A 20,814-nucleotide genomic window follows, 5' to 3' on the forward strand; every position below is an offset into this window, starting at 1 on the left:
AAATTATTTTATGGCTGAGATATAGTTTATAATAAGTAACGCTCTGTAATAAATGGGCACAAATGAACGGTGATTGGCAATGGGAATCCTGTACGTACACCATGGGAAATAGTACTTCTAGCCTCTGCGGGCTTCCTACTGAAATCCATATCCATATATCCCCTTGCCAATACCAATGGAATGATCAGGATTGATATTATAGGAGTACAGAGTGGAAGCAATAATCATTTGTCTCTTGTAAAGGGAGGCTGGAAAAGTTGCTAAATATTAGAATACTAGGTTTTTCAATCACTCCTCACAATAAATGGCTATTGATTTTTTTTTAAACAGATTTCCTTTCACACCTTCACCATTGAATATCAATATATGTGGGAAATAAAAATGAAAAGCTTCATTTTAAAGGCACTTTGTTTGCACTGATAATGGGGCACCAGTTCCTTAGTTTAAGCAGGCAGAGGATGAAGGGGATGGTCTGGTGGTTCTGGCATGGAACACGGAGAGTTAGGGTCAATTCTCAGCTCTGCCACTGACTTTCTGTGTGATCATGGGCAAGTCACTTCTCTCTGTATCTCCAGTTTCCCCATAAAGCTGTTTTTTCTAACAAAGCCAGCCTGTGTCCCGGGGGGTTGTGAAGCTAAAATTCAATGATGTTTGTAGAGCACTTGGAGAGCTCTAGATGGAAAAGGCACTGTAGGCGAACAAAGTACCTTTTCCCCTCTTCCTTTTGACATGGATTTAGTAGCCAATGTCTTGCAAACCCCTAACACGAATGATTTGAAAGCTGGGATTAGTCATTTATAGCAGGTATAGTTCACTGGTTTCCTTTCCAGCTGTAGCAGCTCTTCAGAGAGCAGCAGCTAAAATCATGTCAGAAGAATCATGTCCAAGGCTTCACAAAGCACATCTTGGACACAGAATCATAGAATATCAGGGTTGGAAGGGACCTCAGGAGGTCATCTAGTCCAACCCCCTGCTCAAAGCAGGACTAATCCCAAACTAAATCATCCCAGCCGGGGCTTTGTCAAGCCTGACCTTAAAAATATCTAAGGAAGGAGATTCCACCACCTCCCTAGGTAACGCATTTCAGTGTTTCACCATCCTCCTAGTGAAAAAGTTTTTCCTAATATCCAACCTAAACCTCCCCCACTGCTGACCATTACGCCTCGTTCTGTCATCAGCTACCACTGAGAACAGTCTAGATCCATCCTCTTTGGAACCCCCTTTCAGGTAGTTGAAAGCAGCTATCAAATCCCCCCTCATTCTTCTCTTCCGCAGACTAAACAATCCCAGTTCCCTCAGCCTCTCCTCATAAGTTATGTGTTCCAATCCCCTAATCATTTTTGTTGCCCTCCGCTGGACGTTTTCCAATTTTTCTACATCCTTCTTGTAGTGTGGGGGCCAAAAGTGGACACAGTATCCAGATGAGGCCTCACCAATGTCAAATAGAGGGGAACGATCACGTCGCTCGATCTGCTGGCAATGCCCCTACGTATACATCCCAAAATGCCATTGGCCTTCTTGGCAACAAGGGCACACTGTTGACTCATATCCAGCTTCTTGTCCACTGTAACCCCTAGGTCCTTTTCTGCAGAACTGCTGCCGAGCCATTCGGTCCCTAGTCTGTAGCGGTGCATGGGGTTCTTCCGTCCTAAGTGCAGGACCCTGCACTTGTCCTTGTTGAACCTCATCAGATTTCTTTTGGCCCAATCCTCTAATTTGTCTAGGGCCCTCTGTATCCTATCCCTACCGTCCAGCGTATCTACCTCTCCTCCCAGTTTAGTGTCATCTGCAAACTTGCTGAGGGTGCAATCCACACCATCCTCCAGATCATTAATGAAGATATTGAACAAAACCGGTCCGAGGACCGACCCTTGGGGCACTCCACTTGATACCGGCTGCCAACTAGACATGGAGCCATTGATCACTACCCGTTGAGCCCGACAATCTAGCCAACTTTCTATCCACCTTCTAGTCCATTCATCCAGCCCATACTTCTTTAACTTGCTGGCAAGAATACTGTGGGAGACCGTGTCAAAAGCTTTGCTAAAATCAAGGAACAACACGTCCACCGCTTTCCCCTCATCTACAGAGCCAGTTATCTCGTCACAGAAGGCAATTAGATTAGTCAGGCATGACTTGCCCTTGGTGAATCCATGCTGACTGTTCCTGATCACTTTCCTCTCCTCTAAGTGCTTCAGAATTGATTCCTTGAGGACCTGCTCCATGATTTTTCCAGGGACTGAGGTGAGGCTGACTGGCCTGTAGTTCCCAGGATCCTCCTTCTTCTCTTTTTTAAAGATGGGCACTACATTAGTCTTTTTCCAGTCGTCCGGGACTTCCCCGGATCGCCATGAGTTTTCAAAGATAATGGCCAATGGCTCTGCAATCCATTAGCACTCTCGGATGCAGCGTATCCGGCCCCATGGACTTGTGCTCGTCCAGCTTTTCTAAATAGTCCCAAACCACTTCTTTCTCCATAGAGGGCTGGTCACCTCCTCCCCATGCTGCGCTGCCCAGTGCAGTAGTCTGGGAGCTGACCTTGTTCGTGAAGACAGAGGCAAAAAAAGCATTGAGTACATTGGCTTTTTCCACATCCTCTGTCACTAGGTTGCCTCCATCATTCAGTAAGGGGCCCACACTTTCCTTGACTTTCTTCTTGTTGCTAACATACCTGAAGAAACCCTTCCTGTTACTCTTAACATCTCTTGCTAGCTGCAACTTCAGGTGTGATTTGGCCTTCTTGATTTCACTCCTGCATCCCCGAGCAATATTTTTATACTTTTCCCTGGTCATTTGTCCAATCTTCCACTTCTTGTAAGCTTCTTTTTTGTGTTCAAGATCAGCAAAGATTTCACTGTTAAGCCCAAGCTGGTCGCCTGCCATATTTACTATTCTTTCTACACATCAGGATGGTTTGTCCCTGTAACCTCAATAAGGATTCTTTAAAATACAGCCAGCTCTCCTGGACTCCTTTCCCCCTCATGTTATTCTCCCAAGGGATCCTGCCCATCAGTTCCCTGAGGGAGTCAAAGTCTGCTTTTCTGAAATCCAGGGTCCGTATTCTGCTGCTCTCCTTTCTTCCCTGTGTCAGGATCCTGAATTCAACCATCTCATGGTCACTGCTTCCCAGGTTCCTATGCACTTTAGCTTCCCCTACTAATTCTTCCCGGTTTGTGAGCAGCAGGTCAAGAAGAGCTCTGCCCCTAGTTGGTTCCTCCAGCACTTGCACCAGGAAATTGTCCCCTACCCTTTCCATAAACTTCTTGGATTGTCTGTGCACCGCTGTACTGCTCTCCCAGCAGATATCAGGGTGATTGAAGTCTCCCATGAGAACCAGGGCCTTCGATCTAGTAACTTCCGTGAGTTGCTGGAAGAAAGCTTCAGCCGCTTCATCCCCTGGTCCGGTGGTCTATAGCAGATTCCCACCACGACATCACCCTTGTTCTCACACTTCTAAACTTAATCCAGAGACACTCAGGTTTTTCTGCAATTTCATACTTGAGCTCTGAGCAGTCATACTGCTCCCTTACATACAGTGCAACTCCCCCATCTTTTCTGCCCTGCCTGTCCTTCCTGAACAGTTTATATCCATCCATAACAGTACTCCAGTCATGTGAGTTATCCCACCAAGTCTCTGTTATTCCAATCACATCATAATTCCTTGACTGTGCCAGGACTTCCAGTTCTCCCTGCTTGTTCCCCAGGCTTCTTGCATTTGTGTATAGGCACTTGAGATAACTCGCTGATCGTCCCTCTTTCTCAGTATGAGGCAGGAGCCCTGCCCTCTTGCGTGCTCCTGCTTCCTCCCGGTATCCCACTTCCCCACTTACCTGAGGGCTTTGGTCTCCTTCCCCTGGTGAACCTAGTTTAAAGCCCTCCTCACTAGGTTAGCAAGCCTGCTTGTGAAGATGCTCTTCCCTCTCTCCGTTAGGTGGAGTCTGTCTCTGCCTAGCACTCCTCCTTCTTGGATCACCATCCCATGGTTAAAGAATCCAAAGCCTCCTCTCCGACACCACCTGCGTAGCCATTCGTTGACTTCCACGATTCGACGGTCTCTACCCAGGCCTTTTCCTTCCACGGGGAGGATGGACAAGAAGACCACTTGTGCCTCAAACTCCTTTATCCTTCTTCCCAGAGCCACGTAGTCTGCAGTGATCCGCTCAAGTTCGTTCTTGGCAGTATCATTGGTGTCCACCTGGAGACTATTGCATCTTTCACTCCTGGCTTATAGTTACTGAAACAGTTTGTGTTTGCATATATTGTCCCTTTAACAAAAAACAGACTTCTCATTTAATCTAACCTGACCCTCATGGGGTGTCAAATGCATTGTATGGCTGAACTGTAAATCCGCAGTGTACGGGGTTTATAAAGGAAGTTACCCAGGAATACTCACTTCAGCCACCCCTTTCATGTGTGTGTCTCACTTTCTCTCTGTCTCCCCAGAGATTCACTAGTAAACAGGATGTGATTCGGCATTACAACATGCACAAGAAACGTGATAACTCCCTCCAGCACGGCTTCATGCGCTTCAGCCCCTTGGATGACTGCAGTGTGTACTACCATGGCTGTCACCTGAATGGGAAAAGCACACACTACCATTGCATGCAGGTAACACAGCTGGACTGGGGAGAAGGCAGCAACGTGGCTGGGGAAAAGATGACAGGGCTGTAGGGAGAATGAAGAATCCAGAGCCAGCTGGCCTGACCTATTCCCTTTCTGTTGCAAACCTAAAGGATCCTGAAATTCTAGTAGCCCAACACTTTCCTTTTTGGGGGGACAGGAGCCTCTCCTACAGCAAACTGTTTTATGGGAGAACTTCTAAATAGCTTAAATATAGCCTCTCGTGGTCCTTTCTGGTTCAATCACCTTTATGAAGAATCTATATCCCGTTTGCATGGACTTTCTCCTGCCAAGCACAATCCTGATCTGTAAGAAGGGCAACGCTCTAGTTTTGTGGCGGGGTTCAGGATTTCTCCTCTGTTCTGTACCTGACTTATCCACACAGATGATCCCTTTCTGTGGGACTGGTAGCGGGACAAGCGGTGAAGTCTCTCTAGAGTGCCTGTGCCCAAACAGACCATCTGACCAGCCACAGCTTCCCTTGATATAAGGCCTCTCTCGGCACAGCATCTGTCCTTTAGCACTGGATTTAGTTCCTTTGTAGCCAGCTGCTAAGACAATCAAATATTAATGGTACTCACTTTGAAGTAAACCTCAGCTCTGCCTTCCTCACCAGCATTGCTAGAGGAGAAGTTCTGAGAGATATTGGGCATTACGTTGGGAATGTGGTTAAATTTCAAGAGCAAATGGTGTTTTGACCATGGTGTAACAGGAATTGGAATTACCACATAAACAAAACTTTCAGCTCTTTATCCCTTTCTAGCCCAGAGGCAGTTAGAACCCTGTTTACTTTATCCATCTCTTAGAGTGGGATCAGCTCTGAAGCAGGGTAGGAATGGGGATACACTGAATCAGCACCTAAAACATTGCTACACCAATGTGCAATGGAATTTTTAATCACACAGAAAATAATCAAACACCCTCACAAGTTTTTACTACTCTAAAATCTCAGGTCCCACTTCCTGGATTATTTTACAATCATAAGACTCCAATTCAGCAAAGCAGTTAAGCATGTGCTTAAGGCCCAGTAAAGCCAGAGAGTCTTCAATGCATGCCCAAATGCTTTATTGAATAGGGATGGACATATTTAAGTCAAGTCAGCTTTTGAAGTCAATGGGACTTAAGCACAAGCTTAATGTTAGGCAGGCACTTAAGTGCTGTCCTGAATAGGGTAGGACTTAAGCATGTGCTTAGTGTTTTGCTGAAATTGGGCTTCCATTTGGGTCTCTGCTGTGGGCATTTTAATGCTATTTCTCCTGTATTTTCCTTGCTCAGTTTCCTGCTGAATTGACTAAGATGGAAATTATTTAATTTTTAAAGGGCAATCAAGATTTCTCAGTCTGCAGCCACTCCGAGGTTCAATAAAGACCCCTATCTAGGCCTCTATATAAGGGTAATTTAGCCCTGTGACCACTCCCTTCCAGAAAGTCAATGACCATGTAAGCAGTGTCTTACAGGAAAGGTGTCAGAACATAAACTTGCAATTAAAATGAATATTGTTTAAATGGCAGGATTTGTGCCATCCGCCTCATGGTTTTTTTTTTTCTTTATGTCCATAATTGGTGTGGATAAAATTCAGTTAGTTGTTTATATAAACTGACATTTTTTAGGCTTTAACACCAAGAGCCACATTGCAAATTATTCCTAAGGAGGTTTTTGTTTAATTCTTTTTTTTAATGCTGCACAGGGTCTGTTTTTTTTCAAGGTGTCAGCGTGGAGAGAGAGAGAGGCTCTTTTATATTGGAAATAGCTGGAGATCCTTTTTTTTTTTCCCCCCTGGGTATTTGTTATTGCCTGTTTGAATCAACCTGGGCTGAACCGAGAGGTGGTGTTTTCGTTCTCTTCACTTCTGAGATGGTGCAGGCGTTGGCACACACTGTGCAAAAGAAGAAAGGGAAAAAATAAAACCCGCTGTCAGCAGCTCAGCAGGGGTGATGGCGTTTTCAGATTCCACTGGTTTTTTACTCAATATGGCAAAGTTGCCCGCTTTGCCTGGGGGCAGGCAGGTTTTCAGCATTCCGTTCTCATCACACCATTCCCACTCGCTGCACAAAGTTAAAATCATTGAGCAAACGATGTTGGGGGGTGATGGGGAAAAGCCACCGGTTCCTGGTGACCAGCTGACTCAGATTTCCACTCTGGTCTGTGACTAGCTAGAGTAGAACAGGCCCTAGAGTTGTGTTCAGCTTGCTCTACACCACCCCATCTCCTGGAGAGAGAAAATGAACAGATGAGTAACCACCAGTCTCTCCAGTGCTCCACTAGTAGGTGAAGGGCTAGAGTAGAAGCCCTAAGTCTCTCCAAATCTTCCCAAGATGACAAAGGGTCATGACAGTATTTGTCAGTCTGTCCAGCTCTTTTGAGGAACAGGACCCTCCCTGCTCTGTCCCTGAGCAGTAGCCTTAATCTCTCCACATCTCCCCCAATTCTCTGCCTCCTTCTCCTGTTCTAATTGTTTCATCCCCATAGACTCGGGCTTTTCTTAGACTCTTTGCAGCATCAGTCCTTAGGTTGTCAACCAAAGCGATGACTCAATACTGAGGGGAAATGCACAAATACAATTAAAATGTCTCTGTGTTGCTTGTGTGTTTATTACTGCTGGTATTAATAATAAATCAGTAAGCTGCTGCTGGGATGGTCTGATGTCTCTTTCCCTTGGTCCTGGGCAGGTGGGCTGTAATAAGGTCTATACCAGCACCTCTGATGTGATGACCCATGAAAACTTCCACAAGAAGAACACACAGCTGATCAACGATGGGTTCCAGCGGTTCCGAGCCACAGAAGACTGTGGCACCGTGGACTGCCAGTTCTATGGGCAGAAAACCACTCACTTCCACTGCAGGTGAGATGGTGGGGGAGGGCAAAAATCCTACGTTATTGATGCACATCTGCTGGCCTCTTTCTGAAAAGTCATAAAGCTCAGGATTATACACAGTGGGGCAACCTACCAGGAAGGCCTTTCTGGATATGAACCTCCCAGGCATCTTCCTGAAAGGACATAAACTCCAGAGTGGGTATAATCTGGAGAGAGCTCTCGTGGTAGGAGACACACTGATCTCGCCCTGATGAATCAAGGCAAGTATGCCCATTGGGAAATCTATGATAGAAATCTCTCAAGAAAGAGACCACACTAGCTTTGCTTGAAAGGTCATCATTGAGGGGTACTGTTATAGTATTAATGGCACTTGCACTTCAGAGTTCTCTCTAGAGACCAGCCATCCAGCTCTCCTAGCTTAAGGTCAAACTCTGCTTTCAGTTACGTGAGTGCCCTTCCAATGACTCCATTGGACACTCAAATCATTTGGGAGAAAATCAAGGCACAGCTAGGGCCTATGTTTATGTCTAGGAATGACCCTCAGTCTGCCTTGGGCTCGTGTTCTGTTTGGGATGGCTGGTGGGTGAGGCTGGATCCCTGCCTCTGTTTTGTTGGCTAGTCTTCAGATTGGGGGCATTATCCCAGCTCTCGTACTTGGTTGCAGCGTTGCTTCCCTTGGCTGGAAAGACCCTTCTTGGCATCCCAAGCCAAGTCTAAGAGGGGCCAAGAGGCCTCTTGCTACCAGGGCTCAGTACTTTATACTGATTCCAAACCTCATCCCAGCGAGGAAGCAAGTGATGTGGCAGCCCCTTGGTGCTCCCAACTCATACAGCCTTCCACCCTCTTCTGTGCCCTTGTAGGCGACCCGGGTGTACGTTCACTTTCAAGAACAAGTGCGACATCGAGAAGCACAAGAGCTACCACATCAAGGACGACGCCTATGCCAAGGATGGCTTCAAGAAGTTCTACAAGTATGAGGAGTGCAAGTACGAGGGCTGCGTCTACAGCAAGGCCACTAACCACTTCCACTGTATTCGGGCGGGCTGTGGCTTCACCTTTACCTCTACCAGCCAGATGACCTCCCACAAGCGCAAGCATGAGCGCCGGCACATCCGCAGCTCGGGGGTGTTGGGCCTCCCCACCTCTCTCCTGGGAGCCAAGGATAATGAGCAGGAGGAGTCCAGCAACGATGACCTCATTGACTTCTCCGCCATGAGCTCTAAGAACTCCAGCCTGAGTGCCTCCCCTACCAGTCAGCAGTCTTCCGTCTCCCTGATCATCCCGGCTGCGCCTTCTTCCGCTGCTGAGCTCGCCTCCTCTCAGGCCTGTAAGCCCACCAACAACATGCCACCGGCCACCAAGATCTCCGGCTTGCTCTCCCAGGCCCTCCCCAGCAATATACCTTTGGCCCTGGCGCTCGCCAACTCAGCACTTCCTGGAACGGCCAGCTCCTACTTCCCCATCATCCCCAGCCGGGTCTCCACACCACATCCCGCCAGCTCAGCCAATCTAATGACTGCTGGTTCCTCCAGCACAAATCCAGCATCCTCTACTGCTGCCAATTCCCCCTCACAAGCTGTCTCAGGGTCCAGTGAGCGAACAGCCACCTCTTCTCCAGGTCCAGCAGCATCCATTATGGAGAGGATCTCTGCCAGCAAAGGATTGATCTCACCTATGATGGCCAGGCTGGCAGCGGCAGCCCTCAAGCCATCCATGGCACTCGAAGCAGGTGAGTCCCCCAGCCTCCCTCCCATTACACTGGAACTAGGTAAAAGGTAGGAGAGTTGGAGATATCTGATTTGGAGATACTAGGTCTATTCAATGGGCCACCCGCTGGCAATAGGCAGGCTGTACAGGAGCATTGCTGGGAGAAGCAATTCGCCATGTCCAGTTAAAGCATCGGTGCCAACGCACAGTGTTGGCTTGGGGGGTTTCTGTGGAACCTGGATGTCTTCACATAGCTGAGAGAGCGGAAACTGCTGCCCACACAGAGCCCTGGAGGAGGAGTGTTCTCCTGTGTGGTGCCTCCCTCCCCATCTAACTGTAGGCTGGAAAGTAAGGGGCATTTTATTCAAAATGGAAATGGATAGAGAAATCACCGGAGTCCCAGGGTTACAGAGCATCCCCGGGTCATGCTTCCCATGGTCCATCTTGAGGAGCCAAGCATTGGGTCCTGACGGCAGCCTTGTCCTCCCCTCCTTCCCACAGGAGAGCGGGGTGAGTCAGACCCAGCCGATTCTCACAGCCCAACATGGAGCTCCCTCCCTACTCCCCCCTTTGTTTCTTGTACATTGGGTGGACTCATCGGTGCAGTTTCTACCGCTTATTGCCCTCTTGCCCCTCAGACTCACTCCCCTCTCTTCCCCTGCCCCCAGCTGCTGGTGCTGGATCTCTGAGGTGGGTGGACATCGAGCCCTGTCTCTGCCATTTGATTGGTGTCCCGAGTACCAGCCATGTCCCCAGAGACCTTGCTGACATGCACCCGATCAGAATCTTTTTCAGTTAATCAGGAGCATCTGGTGAGGTTGAACTTCTGCTCCTCAGGAAAACAGGGCAGGGATGAGGAGTATTAGGAGAGAAACTGGACCTGGCCTGGGGAAAAGGACAGCAGCAAGGACCTTTCATTGCTTCGTCTGTTGCTGTAGCAGGAGTAGTCAGTTATTTTTTGGCAAGGTCCAAATTTCTTGGTCAAGGTACAGTCAAGGTCCAAACGTCAGAGACAATAATAAAAAATAATGATAGTAAGTACATAACAAGATTTCGGGGTCCATTCAAAAGTGCCTGGAGGTCCAGATTTGGCCCGTGGTCTGGCTATTGACGACCCCTGCTGTACATGATTCATTAAGCATCAAGGGGGCTGTGACTGGGGGCGTTCTGCATAAGAAAGAAGGCTGCACTCCAGGGAAGGCAGGGATGGCCTGGAAAGGGGGGAAGGACTGTGAAGCCAGTGAAAGGCAGAGGGGAAATGGAGTCAGAGAGGGTTCTGTATCTTGCAGCTTTTCAGGCAAGCGTGAGAGCTGCAGGTTTTCACTGATAAGCTGAGCTGCACCGAATGACTCTCTCCCCCTCACCTTGCACCTCTACTGCAGTAATTACAGGACAAACAACAGTGATAGCACTGGATCTGTGCCAGGAGGTGTGCTCCGATGAGCTGTCCAGCCCACCCAGTGCTCTCTTCTCACTGTGGCTCGTTCTAACTCCCTCATCTCCCTTTTTCTTTTTCTCTCCTTGGCTTGGGGGAGGGGATGAGCTTCTCCTATTGAAGCATCTGGTTGATCCTCTTAGGAACCACTGTGTTGGTTCTCAGATGCGACATTTTACCTTCCTGGGTCTGACAGGCAGGTTGCTTTCCTTCCCTCCCATCCTACCCACACATAGCCCCTTGACAGTCTGCAAGGAGCAGCCTGAATCCACGGCAGAATGGATCACCCCACTGGGACTAATGAAACCTTTCTTTGCTGCCCTCTAGAACCTAAGTAGACAGTTAATTTGTAGCCATCCCTTTCAGCCAGAATATCTCAGGCCCCTTCCGATGAACAGGGCCGGACTGCTCTTGGTGACACCGCTGTAAATCCAGAGTAACCCAACTGAAAACAATCAAGTGCCTTTGGATTTACACTGATGTGATCAAGAGTAGGAGCTGGCCTGCAGGCCCCAGCGACATCAGACTCTGCCCCCACAATTCCTCTCTCCCCGCAGGGCATTGAAAACCTTTCCATTGTCTGGTGCCTGAGGCAAGCTGGTTGGGTCTGGGTGTGTCACCTCTGCCTCCTCCCCCACTTCTCAAACAAGAGTCCTCTCTGAATGAAGAAGAGATGAGAGTGACATGATCTGGTTAAAAGGAGGGAAAAACTTTGAAATATTTTTCCCCTTATTATTAAAATAATTCTTTCCTAAAACACAGAAAGGTCATTGAGAGAACTATTTTCCTTTATTTTTTAATAAAATGCCACTTGCTGTCTGTGAAACAGCTCACCGTCAGCTGTAGTGCCTGAGGGTAAATTAATATTTTAGTCACTTGGGGATTGTGGAAAAAAGCTCAGCGGCCATGTTCCTGTCAGCAACTTTTGCCCCCGTTTCTTTAGCCTCCTCTTCATTTTTTTCTTTCTTACTTCTTTCCCACCATTTTTTTCTTTTTTCCATCCTCCTTTTTTTTCATTCCCTTCATCTAAAAATTATATATTTTGTATTTTTCTCATTTAAAATATATATATATTTCCCCTTCTCGTCTGGACAACTTGATGGGAGAGAGGTCACGCAGTTTGAACCAATCTGATTGGCTGTCAGCTTCAATAGACCTGACACAGCAGATGTTCCTTCTGGGCATGCTCAGTGGAGGGCCGGAGCGGTCGCTAAGGCAACGGCGAGATTGGGGAATGGAAAGGGGGCTTGACTAGCAGTCGAAAGCTGCCACATTGCCTCAGCATTAACAGAGTCTTTAATAAACGCTTAAGAGGCAGCACCGCAAATTAGTTATGACAGTTTGTGCAGAGAATCAGGTCTCCCCCACGCTCCTTCCACTCTTCTCCTTTAAAGGGCCCGTAGCCTGGACAACTTTGACATAATTTTGCAATAATTATCACTTGAAGAATTTCCATGCTGGGGTGGACGTCAGAACCCATCAAGTCAGCCCAGCGATAAACGCTGACCAGCAACCCGCGTGCTTCCCTTCCCCCCACTTGGTTTTTTTCTTCTCTCCCATTATTTGGTGGTGGTGGTTTAATTCATTTATTTGCCTCCATCGCCTCTTTCTGACACTAATTTGTGTATTTTTCATGTTTCTCTTTGGTCTCTGTCTCCTATAGGGAATGGGCAACTAATGACGCCCGGCCGGTTCAATCCAGTTCCAGTGAAGCAGGAGCCCGTGGAGAGTGTGGTGTCCTCATCCCCGGCGACCCAGGATTCCTTGCAGGAGCACAGCCTGGACCTGAGCGTGAAAGATCATGGGTGAGAAGGAGAGGCTGGGAGACTTGGCTCCATCCATTGAGGCACTCAAAGGCTATTCTCACATCCAGTAACACAAGGGAGAACGGTTTGATTTAACTTGTTTTACCTATGGCTGCTAACTTGTGCTGAGTAAGAAAAATCTGTAAATTGCAAAGTGAAGAGCTTTAGTGTGCTCTAGATGGCTCGTTCAGCCTCCCATGGCATTATAAGGTGTCTGTCCTCGAAGGCATTTTTTGCTCTCATAAACTCCCATTGACTTCACTGGGTCCTGTTTATGGACTGAGAGCCCCTATAACTTGGAACACACTCTCCTCTAAGTTAGAACACCAACAGGCCTCTGGCCAACCTTCTTCCCCCAGCAACCACCATTAACACCATATATTTGATTGAAGACTAATGATGGGTCTCCATTAAGGGCCTGATCCAATGCCAGCTGACACCCATGAGAGTATTTCAATTGACTTCAGTGGGCATTGGATCATGGCCGAAGCAAGGAAACTGTTGGAGAAATGTCAGCTGCATGAAACAGCTGCTTGTCTTGCTCATCCTTGCAGATGTTTAGCACATCCGTACAGCCCTGCAGTTTTTGATAGCCATGTTGGTCCATTCTGGGACTCAAGAAGCACCTATCCAACAGTGCCTAGTACTGTTGCTGAGAGCAAGAGCTTTTGGATCATTTTCCAAGAAGGACTGCATTGTCGAATGAATGATCTTTGGGGGACTGGCTGAACCAGGGCAGCCTGAGACACCTGTGGTTTCCTCTCCATACTGAGGTTCATCCAGGCCTGAGCTAAAGACTTTGTCCCAGTTGTTGTAATCAGCAAAGTCCTGCTAACGCTTGTAAAATACCTGGGTTGCCCTTGTGTGTCGGTCTCAGACATTGCACCCTAGTATCCGACTTTCTTTGCAATGCCTCTTCATTTACTATAGAGAGGGCCTTTCTCAATTCATAACTGTCACCCTGTGGTTTTGTTATAGGAGCTCTGAGTGTTCTATGGCATGTGTGTTTTAACAGTCCTGCCTGGCCTGGGGCAGGACAAAGAGTAAAGCAGGGTGAGTGAAAAATGAGCTAGGTGGCAGGTGATGAGGAGGCAACTGGGCTGGACACTTGAGGTGTGAACTGGAATACTGAATGGCCAAGAGATCCATCTTAGCTCTGGAAGCTTGAGACCTTCTTCCCCTGTATCCTAGCTACCACATAGAGCTTGACCTGCCCGAGGGAGAATGGGCATCATCTCTTCCTCCAGATGCAGCAGGTGGGAAGTAGGGGAGGAGGGGGGGAAGGGGACACAATTTGAAGGGAATTAATCTCAGGGCTCACGGTCCCTGTGCACGTCTTAACTAAACCCTATTGGTTTGTGTGTTCCAGTAATGAATCAAATGGCCACACAGTCTCAGCAAATTCATCTCTTTTATCCTCGCTTATGAATAAGGTAAGAGCCATCCATCAAACGCCTTTCATTCCCCCCACCAAGAGAAATTAAAGCCGTGATGGCGAGGGGGGGGGGAGATGCGTTTGTTTTTTAATGTTTTGCCTCTAATAAGATGAGTTTGTACCATTTAAATTTTGAGACCATTTGTCATTGGGTGTAATTTCAGAGCCCCTGCTTATGAATTAATTTAATGAACTGGCTGAAGAAATATATCGCAGCCCTGACACCCTTTTTTTTTTTTTTTTTTATCCCTTCTAGACAGAGGAGGGCTCGAAAGAATTTTTTAAAAATTTGATTTCCAGAACCTGGCAACTTCTCTCTCTCTCTCTTTTTACAGTTATCTATTTTATTTACTGTAAAACATTTGTTTCATGGTCGGCGAGTTTGTTTTTGTAAAAGAGAGCAGAAGAAAAAGACGAAATTACAAGTTTTGAGTAAAAATCATCCATTTCCGCCTTTCTGGCATGAGTAATAGTGTCCAACTGAGCCCGTTCTACCACACTCTGGAATATTTACTTTAAATAATGCACAGTTTCTTTTTCTTTCTTCCTTAAATTATACATCATCTCAAATATATTTTTCCCTTCCACATGATAAATTTTACTATAGCGAGATTAATTTTGCTTCTGTATACAACTGCGTTAGTGATCAGGGCAGCCTCTGAGCCACACTTTAATATCCTACTGTGTGATAGGCTTTAGAGGCATAACTACTGCCATCCCCTTGGCTCTGGGCATTATATCCAGCAAGGCTATATAACCCTCAAGAAAGGGCAAAGTGACTTTGTCTAGTGCTCTCCCTCCTCCTCCCTCTTTTCTTCCATTGGCCTTTTACTCTCCATTTTTTCGTTTTCACTGTATGTTGCTTTTCTCCTCCATTTGGTTTTCAGTGGTTCCTTTGTCACTTAGTTACACATGCACGCACACACACATGCACTCTCTCTCTCTCTCTTTATACCTTCCTCCCCATAGTCTGTGGTCCTGGATCTGCAGCTCTTACTTCTGAGAGTAGTCCCATTGCCTGGCATCTTGAGTCATCCTTAAGGCCCCAGCTGAGGAAAGCTTAACTTTAAGTCCTATGGAAGACAATGGGATTTAAGCACATGTTTAAAATTAAGCACTTGCTTACATGCTTTCCCAAATCAGGCATCTTACTCCTGTGCAAAGTAAGTGCAGCGTGGGCGTAAAACACTAGTGAATCAGATCGGTATCATTTAACGTATACACAGGGTTAAATGGGGTCATAAAGTTCAAGGCAAAGGAGAATCTGACCTATTGACTTCAGTGGGACTACTCACAAGAGTAAGGGTTACAGCACTGTGTCTGTCTCTCTCTCCCCCTCTTTGCTCTATAATGTCTCTCTCCTTATTGAGGAATTCTTTCTTTCTTTGTGTGAATTTCTCTTTTAAAAATGCCCTTCCAGGAAATTGAACTGAGAGCTCCAAAGTTTCCAAAGAAATAAGACAAACTGAATTTCCGACTCCCAGCCTCTAAGGATATGTCTACACTGCAACTGGGAGCGAGACTCATGCTAGTGGGGCTTGAGCTAGTGTGCTAAAAATAGCAGTGTGGCCCGTTGTGGCTCCAGTGCAGACTCAGGCTGGCCACCTGGGCTCAGACCCAGTTGCAGCTTGAAATCCTGAGCCACTGCCAAAGCTGCCACATCCACAGTCGTGCAAGTCTGTCTACCTAGGTTGGGATGCTCACTCTCAGCAGCAGTGTAGACATAGGGTGAGAGTTGTAGTCTCCAATTAAGAGATGTATTGTAGCGGCAGTAGCTTCAGAATAGCCAGGGGTCCCATAATGTATGGCAGTTGTTATACAGTTTATTCAGGGTGGCTGTCAGGGTGGCTGTTAGTTAATTAATGTTTATAAAGGGTTTTGAGATCTGCAGATGGGGGAAGTGATTTCTAAATGCAAAGCTTGGGCCTGATACTGCACTTTATTTGTGCCTGGAGTTCCACTGACTTTACTGGAGCTATTCATATGAGTAGGTGAGCAGGACTGAATTGTGGTATTATATTATACATTATTAGGAGACAAAGTTTGTTGGCTAAGCATTATTAAGTAACTTCATTTTTTCAGTTTATATGTCTTTTATTGTACAGTCTATGCCTAATCCCACCAGCACTCTGTACTGGAATCAGTGAGAGTCTCTCTCGCTCTCAATACACACTCATACATCCCTGTCTGTACATAAAACACAGAGGCTGAAATCATGACTCCACTGAGGTCATTAGGAATTTTCCCCTAGATTTCAATGGAACTGGGATTTTATATATCCTTTAAATAAATATATCTTACAATCATTTTATAGGACAGAGTGCCGTCCTGTGGTTAGAGCAGGATGGTTGCGAACCAGAATTTGTGTTTCTGTTACTGACTCTGCCACTATGGGAATCAAGTCACTGAGGCTCCAATCCTGTACTGGAAACATGGAGTCAAGAGTTTTCCTTTAGGCGCAGGGGTCCATCCACCTGGTTTTCAGTGTAGGGCCCATTTCTGCCTCTATTTTCCCATCTGTAAAATGGGGATAACGCTTCCACACCTGATGTAGGGGCTGAGAGGATTTGATTAATGGTATGTACTTTGAGAGCCTCAAACAGAGGGTGCTGGAGAAGGGCGATGATGAGTTATTGATTTATCTTGGAGCAATGTGCAGCCTGTGCAAACCTTTTGCCTGATCTTTCCTTCTAATCCTGAAAATGTGGCTTTTCATGGTGTGCTTTTGAGCGGAGCCAGATTGGCCAGTGACCCGTGTCTGATGCTGTGTCTGTGTTCTTGCCACAGATGAACCAGTCCAATGCCAGCCTTGGCAGCCTGCCAAGCTTGAAGACAGAAGGAGATGGCAACCAGGCAGGGGCTGGTGAGCCAATGAAATACCTGGGCAAAGCAGTGAAGGCGCTTGTTCAGGAGAAAATCTCTGAGCCCTGGAAGATGTACTTGCGCAGGTAAGGGAAACATGGAACTGTGCAGAGGGGAGAGGGAAATTATTTCCTGCTCAAAGAGGCCAACTCCTATAGCAAGTTTTAAGACCACTTACAGTCCCACCTGGATTCAATGCAGTTAATGATATTTGAATTTGAGGTCCTGATCCAAGGAGATGCTGAGTACCCCCTGCAATGCACTGAGCCCTCTCAATTCCTTTTGACTGCAGTGGGGAGAATTAGGTACTTAATATCTTGCAGGAGGTGCTCAGCACCTTGTAGGATTGGGCCACAAGTGGCCCTTGGGTGGTATCTAACAGCACAGGCTCTCATGTGGCTTGAATGCTATGGCATGCATGTTCATTCTGAAACCCTCCTCCATATACTAGGCAGTAAATCCAAAGGATATCCTGTAGCTGTGCGCTTCAGCGGTGAACCAGTGTTAGACCATGCACAGTTAATACATGAAGATCACAGTAGCCTTGAGAGTTCTTGCTGTGGAATTAGCGCCTCTTGTCTGATTCTGTGAGTGGACTAGTGATACAAAGCAGGGAGTCTAGGGGGCACTGTGCAGACAATTGGTTCTTGCTCTGAGGGACTGTTTTTCTTGTAGACAAGGAGGCTTTCAGGGAAAATGGAACAGGCATAGAACTCATCCACACAGACACACATGCACATATGTACCCAGAATCACACATGATTTGAGCACACATGAATATGCCCAAACAGACATGTATGGGTTTGTGCTCTGATAAAAACACACTTGACTACAAGTGCCTGTGAACATATTATAAAATTGCAAACACTGAAGATGGGAAAGATCTCTGAAGTCCAGCTGCTTCTACCAGTGCAAGATCAATCCCTGCAGTCTGTTTGCTAGTGTTTTATCCTGTCTAGTTTTAACTATGCCAAGCAATGTAGTTGCCTCCACGCCTCTTAGAGGATTATTTTACTACCTAATACATTTCACTGTCAGGATATATTTTTCTCTTGATATGCTGCCTGAATTTTTCCTTTCTTTATTTTGTTGCAGTTCTCCTAATTATACCCCTTGAACCACAATAGTTAATTCCTCTTCTGGCCTGGAATTTACCCCCTTCAAATATTCACAGACTAGTCACATATCATCATTTATCCAAGCTATAGTGATTTAGTTATTTGAATCTCACTTTGTAAATCAGTCCCTCCAGGCCCCTGCTCATTTCTTTTGTTTGGTGCGGTTTGGTGGGAGGTTTTTTCCTTCTCGCTGAACTCTCAGTTGTCCAGAAATGGATCCCCTACTCCAGTGCCATGACACCACAGTGACTGTATGCAGCCTAAAACTGCACTGCCTTTTTTGTATGTCACATTGCACACTTGTATCACATTTACTGTGTCCACTGTTTCTCTGGGTCTCTTATTGCAACACTGCCTTCCAGATTCCTCTCCTATTGAATATCCCCCCCATATGTATTAGCTGCATTTTTCCAAATATGAATCTCAATTTGTGATATTTTCCCCCTAGTCTCTATAGGCCCCTTTGTATTATTTCTCTTCCCTTGCACTGGTGCTTCCAGCTCCTCCATTTAGTATCATCTGTGAATTTGTTAATGTACTGTTTACTCCTTCTCCTAGATTACTAATGAAGATGTTAAATAAAATCAGACCTAACTCGACTCATAACCTTGCAGCATTCATGAGATACCTCCTCCCAGCTCAATACATTGCCGTTTGTCATTACCCTTTGTTTATGGTCCTTCAGCCAGTTTTCAGTCCATGTGGCAGTATTCACATCCAAGCCAATTTGAATTAATTTTAAGCATATGTGAGACTTTGTATCAAAATGCTTTACTAAAGTCCAAATATATTGCAGCCCTTCATCCACTAATTGTATAATTCTATCAAAAAAAGCAATTAAATTTGTTTGGCAAGATTTATTCTTTGTAATCCCCATGCTGTTTATTGCTCATGGTTCCTTTATCCTCTAGATGTTAAATGATGTTCTTCCCTCTCTTAATATTTGTTTCATGACTTTACTGGGAAGAGACATTAAGACCAGAGGTACGATAATTGCCAGGATCACTCTTGTTTTTTCCTTAAAGAATATGTACCATATTTATTTTTGCTAGTCTTCTGGCACCTCCCCAGTTCTCTATGACTTAAAAATCAGTAGTCCAGTAAGTCTGAAAGTTAATTCCCAGCATGCTCTCAGATGAGAATCATCCAGACTGGCTGATTTGTGCATATTTACATTTTCTAAGCATTCCCGTATCTGCTTTTCTGTAAGATCTTCATTTCATCCTGTCTGCTTTGTCTTTATTTTTCATGTTAGAGGAAGATTTTAAAAGGCGGTTGAGTAGTTCATCCATTTTTGAGACATTACCCACCATCCTCATTTTTTAATGGCCTTATTTTCTCCCTAAGTATGGTACCTCTTCTCCCTGATAAAATAACCCCTTTAGTTTACATTAACTTGTGCTGTTATTGCTCCTCTTATCAGGGCCTCTCTCTCTCTTATCTTCTCCCTGCAAGCTTTAAGTGACCCCATGTATTCTGGATCGCCTGCCACTTTCCTTTCCCAGTACAAGCTTTCTTTTGTTTCTTTTAATCTCAGATATTTAAGGTCCCACCTGGGACCACACAGGCTGCTGCTTGTTTTGTATTCCTGCTCTTCAGAAGAACTGTAGTCTGTCACACCTTAATTATGCAGATTCCCCAGTCCTTCCACACCCAGGGAGGTTTAAATACTTCCTGCTGTTGCACCTTACTCACTAGGTTTTTTAAGTCCCTGGAATTTTGGAATTTGCTTTCTTGAAATCTCATAACCTTATGCTGCCATTCCTCACTATGGTGAATCCAAGCAGCTCATAGTCACTGGTACTGGGCTGCCCTATTGTTCTTGCCTTCTTGATTAGTTCCACCCTGGTGGCAAGAGGCAGTTCCTGCATGGCTTCTCTGCTGGTTGGAGCCTCCCACTTTCTGCATCAGAAAGTTGTTTCTTCCTCGAGTGATTGCTCATGTCCGTTCAACTTAGGTGTGTGCTCGCCACATGCACCGGTGCCGGAAGTTTTTCCTTCAGCAGTATCCATAGGGGACTGACTCTGGTGCCCCCTGAAGTGGCACGCGTATGCCACAGCATATAGGGCACCACCGGCCCCTTCAACCCTCAGTTCCTTCTTGCCGCCAGTGATGCTGCATGGGACTGGTGCTGCTTCAGCTAGAGCTGTTGCTTTTCGTTCATTCGAACTCATTTGCCTTGCAAATATTACTGTATATAGTTTCCCACTAGTTTACTTCAACCTATTTGTTAAGTTAGAGACTTAGTAGGTCCCTAAAGGGACTTCGCCTCGGGATGGGGTATGCCTCAGTCCCTGCGATTGCTGTAAAAGGCCCATGCCCATTAGCGAGCCACATAATAGTTGTTTACAGTGCTTGGGCGAAAGTCACATTAGTGATATGTGCAAAATCTGCAAGTCCTTCAAGCACAGGACGAAGAAAGATTGTGACATTCATTTGAAGGCGCTCCTGATGGAGTCTGCGCACCAAGGTCACGGTGCTCTGGCATTGAGGTAAGGGCAGTGCCCCGCTGGTACAGTATTTGAGCCGGCACCAGTCCCCTTCCGTGGCTTCAGCCAAGAAGCCCAGGAAGATGGGACGAGGAAGGTCTCCAGCTTCCCGCAAGGGAAAGGACAAGTCTGGGGTGGACCAAGGCCCTGTCTCGGGCGCCTCCTCACCCCCTTCAGGATCACAGAATCATAGAATATCAGGGTTGGAAGGGACCTCGGGAGGTCATCTAGTCTAACCCCCTGCTCAAAGGTCGAGCGGTGTAGCCTAGCCGACTCCCCGCCAGCTACCCCGGATAGCAGCGGAGGTCTTCATCAGCTCCGGGTGCCGTCCATACCAGAGGTCCTCCAAGCGGCGCAAGGCATTATGTTCCTTCCAGTGCCACCCACTCTGGCCCCTGCAGGGTCCCAGTCCCAGGGTAAACCCACGTTGGGACCACTACAGTCTCCACCTTTCCGGCAGTGCTCCCCGTCACGGGGCATGTCCCGCCAACAGTCACCCTCTCACAGCCGACATGGTTCTGACTGCGA

At 46.6% G+C, this 20,814-nt stretch overlaps 2 protein-coding genes across 7 annotated transcripts in view; one reads left to right on the top strand and one right to left on the bottom strand.

The window, feature by feature from the left end:
* CASZ1 (castor zinc finger 1) overlaps window positions 1-20,814 on the top strand; it is a 131,117-nt gene that overhangs the window by 84,773 nt on the left and 25,530 nt on the right. For all 3 annotated transcript variants that reach the window (XM_073316925.2, XM_073316928.2, XM_073316930.1), the window contains 6 exons: window positions 4,444-4,608; window positions 7,290-7,462; window positions 8,296-9,164; window positions 12,241-12,382; window positions 13,752-13,815; window positions 16,605-16,765. In XM_073316925.2, coding sequence (XP_073173026.2) covers window positions 4,444-4,608; window positions 7,290-7,462; window positions 8,296-9,164; window positions 12,241-12,382; window positions 13,752-13,815; window positions 16,605-16,765 — 1,574 coding nt within the window. The remainder of the gene's footprint in view (window positions 1-4,443; window positions 4,609-7,289; window positions 7,463-8,295; window positions 9,165-12,240; window positions 12,383-13,751; window positions 13,816-16,604; window positions 16,766-20,814) is intronic.
* The window catches only part of PEX14 (peroxisomal biogenesis factor 14), a 158,038-nt gene continuing 148,568 nt past the window's right edge, over window positions 11,345-20,814 (bottom strand). For 3 of the 4 annotated variants that reach the window (XM_073316932.2, XM_073316931.2, XM_073316934.2), the window contains 2 exons: window positions 14,773-14,890; window positions 11,345-12,362 (listed from right to left, as the gene is read on the bottom strand). The gene's annotated coding sequence lies outside the window, so the exon portion shown is untranslated. The remainder of the gene's footprint in view (window positions 12,363-14,772; window positions 14,891-20,814) is intronic. The other variant, XM_073316933.2, reaches the window with a different exon arrangement.

This window comes from Lepidochelys kempii, chromosome 18 (assembly GCF_965140285.1).
Source record: "Lepidochelys kempii isolate rLepKem1 chromosome 18, rLepKem1.hap1, whole genome shotgun sequence".
NCBI lineage: Eukaryota > Metazoa > Chordata > Testudines > Cheloniidae > Lepidochelys > Lepidochelys kempii.